The 7920-nt window shown below is 49.9% G+C and overlaps 1 protein-coding gene across 1 annotated transcript in view; it reads right to left on the bottom strand.

The window, feature by feature from the left end:
* Window positions 1-5765, bottom strand: part of LOC142259270 (uncharacterized) — a 61449-nt gene extending 55684 nt beyond the window's left edge. Inside the window, 6 exon segments of the mRNA XM_075331749.1 lie at window positions 4443-4533; window positions 4731-4825; window positions 4909-5032; window positions 5114-5293; window positions 5423-5572; window positions 5712-5765. Coding sequence (XP_075187864.1) covers window positions 4443-4533; window positions 4731-4825; window positions 4909-5032; window positions 5114-5293; window positions 5423-5572; window positions 5712-5765 — 694 coding nt within the window.
* Between the last annotated feature and the right edge of the window lie 2155 nt (window positions 5766-7920).

Genomic DNA, 7920 nt, shown 5'->3' on the forward strand with positions numbered 1-7920 from the left:
CCGCGTTCCAGGACCGGAGCCAGAGGGCTCGACGGATGGCCACATTGTTGCTGGCGGCCTGGGCAGCGCAATTTGCAGACGCCAGGGCTGCATTAAGCAGGTACTCACCCGCGAGGGAAATCTGCGAGGCGATGAGGACCAGGTCCGGATTGGCAGGAATGGCGCGGAGACCGCAGCGTAGCGTGTCCGCCCAGGACATCAGAGCCTTCGCAACCCAAACCGATGCAAAGTTCGGTGAGAGGGATGTGCCCGCTGCCTCGAAGGCGGAACGGGCCAACCTGTCAATAGTACGGTCCGTGGGGTCCTTGAGAGACGTACCGTTAGTGAATGGAAGGACTGTGTGGGAAGACAGGCGGGAGATTGGGGGGGTCGACCACCGGGGAGCCTGCCCAATCCTTTCGAAGACCCTCAGGAAAGGGATAATGTAAATCAATGGACTTACCGCTGGTAAATACCTTGTCCGGCTGTTGCCTGTGGCTGCGCAGTAACTCAGCGAATTCTGGATGTCCGCTGAATGCGCTCTGGGCCCGCTTCATCCGCTTAAACGAGACCTGGGTGCTCTGGGAGGAGACCGGGTCCACCTGTACCTTTAGGGTCTGGTTTACTGCTTCTATCAGGCTATTCACCATGCGCCGAATATCAGCCGCCTGCTCTGAGTCCAGCAGGGGTGCTGCATCGGAATCATCATCGGAGCGGTCAGAAGACTCCCTGGAGGAGTGATGGTCTGGACCTGGGGATGAAGGTGAAACCTGGGAAGAGGCTGAAGACGAGACCTGGCGGGTCTGCTTCTGAGCAGCAGAGGAGGTCCCTGCAACGGGGCTCACCTGCTCCGGAGGCGATTGCGTCGGGTCTGCGGGAATCTGGGCGAGCGACAGCAGCAGGCGCGGTGCTTGCGCGATGGTCCGAGAAGCCTCAGAGAGGGAATCTACGGACTGGGACAGGGACGCTAGCCAGTCGGGGGGGGCGGGACGCAGGGCCCTGTAGCATCTGGCGCTGTGGCATCTGCGGTATCAGAAGCGCCGGCCGCGGAGTCCTGCGGAGGCTGCGCGTCTGTAGAACAGACGGAGCATAGTGGGGCGTCCTGGCCCTGGGAAAATTTGGTCTTGCAGGAGGAGCATGCAAAAAATAAGGCAAAGGGGGCCTGCTTGGGTCGGGTGGACTTAGCATTAGGCATGGTGAAAACAAGTACTCTCCCTGCTGGCTGCTAGGAAGGAGACAGGAGAGGGTTAACTCATCCCTAAACTCAGAGAACGCTACCTAGTGAGGGCTACTCCTTAGGAACAGAGCTTACCCAGGTCCTGCGTGCCGCCCACCAGTCCAGAAGAGGGAGTCCAGGAGTGAGCTGGCCAGAAGAGTGAGAACGCCGGCGCGCTGCAGCCTCAGGGGACCAAAGACAGGCTAAAATGGCGAGGGGACGCTGGAGGAGGCTGGGGGAGGAGCAGCATTCCGGCGCGAAAAACCGGAGGATCCACAGCCCCCACCATAAGCCAGGAGGCAGAGCGGTGGGAGGATACAGGGGGAGACGACTGGCGGCCAATAGCGCTGCAGCGGGGGCGTGGCTAGGACGCAGGAGCGACTAGGCCGAGACCGGGGGCTAAATTTATGGAGAGGGCCGGGGGAAGGTGCCGGAGAGGTCGGTCCTCTGGGCGCCAACCCAGCGACGGATGCGGTGCAGGCAGGGCGCCCTGCCCCTGCCTGTGTACAGTGCTACTCGTCCAGGAAGACTCCGGGGGAGAGCGTGCTGAGGCAGGGAAGTGGACATCATGATGGGGGAAGCAGCCCCCCCAGCAGGAGAAGGCAGCGTGACTGGGCCCCATCGATTCACACGCGCTGCGGAGGTCCCATCCCTGCTGTACTCCCCTGTACGCCCTTTGGGGTGATACCGCAGGGCGAATCAGGGGTGCCCACAACAACCTGCCCACATGCGCAACCCCGGGAGTGGTACCACGGGGATGGACGGGGGAGAGGGCCCAAATCTCAAGCCCCTGCGACCCTGGGGAGTGGTACCCACAGGGCTGCGGAGGATGAGTGAAGCGAATACCTGCAGAAAAAAAGAAGACAGGTATGAGAGCGATGAGCGGCGCCGAAATAAAAGAAAAAAAGCGCAAAAACATACATGGCTGAGGGGGGCCGAGACGGCCCACATCAGCCTCCTACGACACTAAGCTAAAAACTGATCTGAGCCCGCCTCCGGCTCGGGATGTATGCTGCTAGGGAGGAGCTAACTTTTTATGTTTACTTAGTGTCAGCCTCCTAGTGACAGCAGCATAACCCATGGTCCTGTGTCCCCCAATGAAACGATAGAGAAACACAGATTTCTATGTCAGTCCACAACACAAACAGGCTGACAAACAGGAAGAAGTGTCACGTGGGTGCTAGAAACTAAATTCACCCTTACTATATCTTACTTCAAGTACTAGTAACCTCTGTTCACACTATATACACCTTATTTGAACGGTCCGTCCAGAACATCAATAACACTGATTAAAACCAAACTCAAGGGATTCTGCCGATGTTCCTCCTACCTAGGATCGCGGAGAACACATCAAATTCCACCAGATACAGTCAGGGCTCTTACCATAACTCTGTACTGGCCAAAACCAAAGTCAACCCCCCTATCGTCTCCTCTCTCTGGAAGACGCACCAGGATACAGTCAGGGCTCTTACCATAACTCTGTACCTGGCCTTCAGACTTATCAACTTACTGACTATCGACCGGACCCGTCACACACCAGTGTATCTCGCAGTATACATAAACAGTATACTTTTCCAAGTTTCTCATTCACTCAAAGAAGAAACAGCTTCAAAGTACATTCTTGTGACACTTCCTCTTTTTCAGCCGTAACTGAACAAAACAGAACTTCTGTTTCAGGCAGCCAGCAAGTACTCTACCTGCTGCAAATAAACAGACATTTCAACAGGTAGACACAGGTAAACACAATGACATAACAATAAGGACACTATATATACCATCCAGGTGGCTGATCTCACCTGCAGATATAACCATATATATCCATATATCCAGCGTATATAACAACTTCCTCATTTTCCTCTACCTTTTACTCAGAGAAAAATGAAGCTTAGAACTTCTGCTTTCTCCCAGAGCAGACAAAAAAACCTCAAACCACATTACATTTCATGTGATTTAGAATTATATTTATACAGACAGCTTAAGGTGAACCTGACCACCTTGGTGTGGGATCTCTTAGGACGGCTTATCTCATGCGAGATGGCGGTCATTAGGTGTCTAGACTGGGACAGCCCAACCCCCCCTTCGAAATGCAAGTACACACAGGAGGTTTGCAAGGCGAGATTAGACAAATTTTCTCACCTGCAGCTGGAGTGCGCATCTCCATCTCCCGGTAGTTGCCGTTCGAATTAAGGGGCCAGCACGGCCATCCGCCATCCAGAGCTCCGTCCTAAGGTTCGTTGGGCGCCAAATGATAAAGCCTTAATTTAGGTGAATGCCATTCAGTCATGCATCCCTCTTAAACTGTCTGCAGTCCAAATTATGAGTCACTCGTGGTAGCATGCATACCACTCTCTTTCACTCACACTATAGACGTACTCAGATATGAATAGAAAGTAAGACTGATTTATTCCGGAAGTGAAAATACATTTAACCGGACTTCTTGGCTAGGTGCCAAGAATACGTAACACGTCTCCTATTGGATAAAGTAGAACAGCTTATTCTGTGATATACAATTTACTGTAATGTGCTTGGTTCCTCATTTATATTAAGCAATGTCAGCATGATTCACTTGTCACAAGACTCTGTCTGTCTGAGTCTTATGCCAAGAGATATATGTGTGGTACAGTTCAAACACCATCTTAAATCCTGTTCTTTGGATATCTTCATATATACTCCTATATACTCATAATCTTGTCCATAACAGACCAGCCAGAGAAAACACTGTCGGCAGCCAGAAACGGCGTTCAACACAGTGTAATCCTAGGTGCATTGCCCCCTGGGAAGGATGCTAATCAAAAAGGTCCATGGAGCTTACCATGGAAAGCTTCAAAAGGAACTTGAAGACCCACCTCTTCCGACAAGCCTACAACCTACAATAACCCTCAGTCAAATACAGCATTGTGCAACCAGCTCTGTCCTCACCAATTGTACCCTCACCCATCCCCTGTAGACTGTAAGCCCTCGCGGGCAGGGTCCCCTCTCCTCCTGTACCTGTCCGTTTTGTAATGATCATGATTGTTGTACTTGTTTTTTATGTACTGTATAGCCTTTTCACTTGTAAAGCGCCATGGAATAAATGGTGCTATAATAATAAAAAATAAAGAATTTATGTATGAGATAGCCAAGATGATTGTCTATAAAAGGAAGGTTGTCTCCCGTTCCAGGTAATGGTGAGATATGCAGTATGAAAGTCAAAAGTTCAAAACATTGTTATCCTTTTACTCGTCTGTTTATAGAGACCACTACTCACCCGCACTGTCACCTGTAGGAATCTCCTCTTTACTCCGCTCATCACCCCTCACATATGTCTCTGTAGTATTAATATGGGGCAGATCTTCCCCCTGAAACAAATATTGTAAAAGTCACAGACAGATGGAGAAGTCCTATCTATGATCAGCTCTAATCCTGCCATCTCCACCGCTCTCATTACACAAGTATAAAACATATAATACTGGAGGATAAAACAAGACTGAGCACAAGACCTTCACAGCCGTCTACACATCATAGGGAGATTTCATGGCACCTTCTCTCCATCTACCTGAAGATCCTGAGGAACATCGGGGTCTTCTTGTTTACAGTCCTGTGGGAGAAGACAGGGACATCTCTCTGGTGTTGTCCTCTTACTGGATAGACCTGGAGGAGACACATACAGGGACTGAATTCATTCCTTACTTACAGATAATTATAGGCCGTGTGTATTTAGTCCTGTCTATTACCTGGTGATGTGAGGGGCTGGGGATCCTCCATTATGACGTCCTTGTACACATCTTTGTGTCCTTCTAAATACTCCCACTCCTCCATGGAGAAATAGACGGTGACGTCCTGACACCTTATAGGAACCTGACACATACAATGATACCGTCACCCCCGATCCCTTTATAGCATTACTGTATAATGTCCCAGCATTCCCAGCAGTGTCACCTCTCCAGTCAGCAGCTCCATTATCTTGTAGGGGAGTTCTAGGATCTTCTGGTCATTGATGTTCTCATGTATCGGGGGGTGAAGTGGAGGCCCCGTGATTGGGCTCAGGGGTCTTCCCCATCCCTCAGACACAGGGGCCTGACAGCGCTCACTAGAGGTCTTCTTCACTACTGTGTAATCCTGGTTATGGAGAGACACAGTAATAAATCTCACTCCAGACATTTCCAGAGTCCTCACCTCTCCAGTTCTGTCCATCTGTTATTCCCATAGATAAGAATGATGTAATGTGACGTCATCAGAATCTCTCACCTCTCCAGTAAGCCGGAAGAGGATCTCTAGGGTGAGATGTAATATCCTCTCCGCCATCTTGTCCCTGTCCATATCCATCCTTGATGGGGCAATCAGGAGAATTCTCTTATATAGAAGATCTCCACTGAGAGGATCCGATATTGTAGGAACCTGAATGGGGAGAAGAGGACGATGTAACATCATAAAGAATCCGGTGTAATAATACAATTATTGGAGATAACCATTCACTAGATAGGGATTATTGCCGCTCTGCCATGAGGAGTCCAGACTAACTCTGCTGCCTCATTACAGTGAATGGAGCTTTTGAGGGTTTCTTCTGAATCATGTCATGTAAACTTGTCATGTTAATAGGTTTAGAAGAAGGGTGTAGCTTCACTGTGCCCTGAACCAGGCTTACCCGGAGGGGCATGATTTAATGCCTACCCAGTCATCACCAGAGCCTCTGAGGTTGGACTTTGCTGACAGTAGGCACCAGTTACCAATACAGGGAAGTCCCTGGTTGTTGTGTTCCACCAAGAGGCTGAGCGGTGTATCATGAGAAAGATGGAGTGGGAACCACTGCCTCTAGGGAAGAACAGGAGGGATAAACCCTGTCACTTACTCTGAGCAACCCTGAGCTCCCCGATGTCCCAAGACAGGTTCTTTCCCCTTGTGCGACAATCACGTGTCTATCCCTGTCTTACCCTAATCACAATCGTGTCTAGTGAGCAGGGCAGGAGGAACACTAGTCCTGCTTTATGATAATGACACAAAAGGAAAACGACAGACAAAGGAAAAAGAAACTGCATTCCCAAACAACAAGTGGTAAAAAAGGGGGATGGAAAGAGAAATGAATAAAAAGGGAGATGATCAATAGGAAGAAAATTTCCAAGCAGCAATCTTCAGGATCAAATTCAAAACAATTTTTCTTTCCATGGCTCTCACCTCCATGCCAGGACCATGGAAAAGCAAGTTATCACTGGCAACTACTGAGATAAAGTGGTGAGTACTAATAACGGGGGAGTGCAGAAATCAGAACAGCTGAGACAACTCAGGTTTAGTTTTGAGCGGACCCGGACCGTAAACATCCGGATCCGCACGGTTTCAGCGCTATCTCCGGGCCGGACCCGGGCGCGGGATTCCGGGTGCACGATCCGGAATCGGCAATTAATAAAAATGAAAAAAAAACCCCAATAAATAAATGAGCGTTTCATACTTACCGAGACTCGGTGTCATGGCGGCACACTGCTTCCGGGTCGCGCTTTCACTTCCTGTGCACCCAATCGCAGAGCTTTCCGTGTTTTCCTCGCCCACTGGTCGTCTTCTCAGCTGTGATTGGTTAGAGGCTAACGCGCCTCCCAGCCTGTGACAGCTCTGCTGCGGTCATAGCTTATCGCGGCTCAGTAATAGGCTGCACTCAGAGCGGGCAGTCTTCTCTATAGCTGCTCGCTCTGAGATGTAGCAGTGCTGGATTTGTCGATGTGGGACTTCTCCTGTGGATTACGTCGGAGCTGCAGGGTGTTTGGGCTTAATAAAGAGGTGAAGCAGGGTGTGTTCTGTACTTTATTTTAAATAAAGGATTGTTCTCTGTGTGTTTATTTACGGTCATTTACAGGTTTGTGTGATGCAGGTATCTGATAGACGCCTGTGCCATCACACAAAGCTAGGGTTTAGCAGCAGCCGTGTGCTGCTATTAACCCCTGCTATTACCCCGATTGGCACGGCATCACGCCTCCGGGAAGAGCCGGTATCGCACACCGGTATTGTCACATCTACTAGATGCGGCAATACCGGGCGGCTGCGGGCTGAGGATATACCAGCCCCCAGCCAGCGTTATCATGGCTAAGGATGAAAACTGGGGGGAACTGCACGTTGTTGTTTTTTTTTAATTATTTATTTAAAAAAAAAAAAAAAAAAGCAAGCGTTTTTTTTCTACGCCGCAGTCACACTTGTGAGGAACTCCCGCTAGTCTGACATTGCAGAACAGCTGCACACTTCTGACAGGAGCGTGCATGTGTTTCTAGGTACATGCATGCTCATGTTCAGACAGCAGCAGGCTGAGATTATGCCAGCCCCCAGCCGGCGTTATCATGGCTGGGGATGGAAAAAAAAAAAAAAAAATTCTACCAGCAGGTGGAAATTTGGTGCTGAAAGCTGGTGCAGATGATTTCAGCACCAAATGTGCACCTCCTGGCAAAAAAACCCGGCAAAAACCGCGGAAAAATAACCGTGGCAAAAACCGCGGCAAAAATATTCCGCCAAAACACGGCGTTTTTTTGCCAGGAGGTGTAGATTGGATGCAGAAATATGGTATAAAAATTTCAGCACAAAATCTGCATCTCTTGGCCAAAAATACTGATTTTTCTGCTAGGAGATGCAGGTCTGTGAACTCAGTGACCTCCACCTGAGGTCAGGTTACCTGCGATCACAGATGACGGACCGTGGGAATCTCCAGCTGTGACCGCCAATGACCTGAGTGACGTCACCGCTCAATGCGCAGCTCATTCATTTTCTGGAGC

The sequence above is a fragment of the Anomaloglossus baeobatrachus genome (assembly GCF_048569485.1).
Source record: "Anomaloglossus baeobatrachus isolate aAnoBae1 chromosome 5 unlocalized genomic scaffold, aAnoBae1.hap1 SUPER_5_unloc_5, whole genome shotgun sequence".
In the NCBI taxonomy this organism is placed as follows: Eukaryota; Metazoa; Chordata; class Amphibia; order Anura; family Aromobatidae; genus Anomaloglossus; species Anomaloglossus baeobatrachus.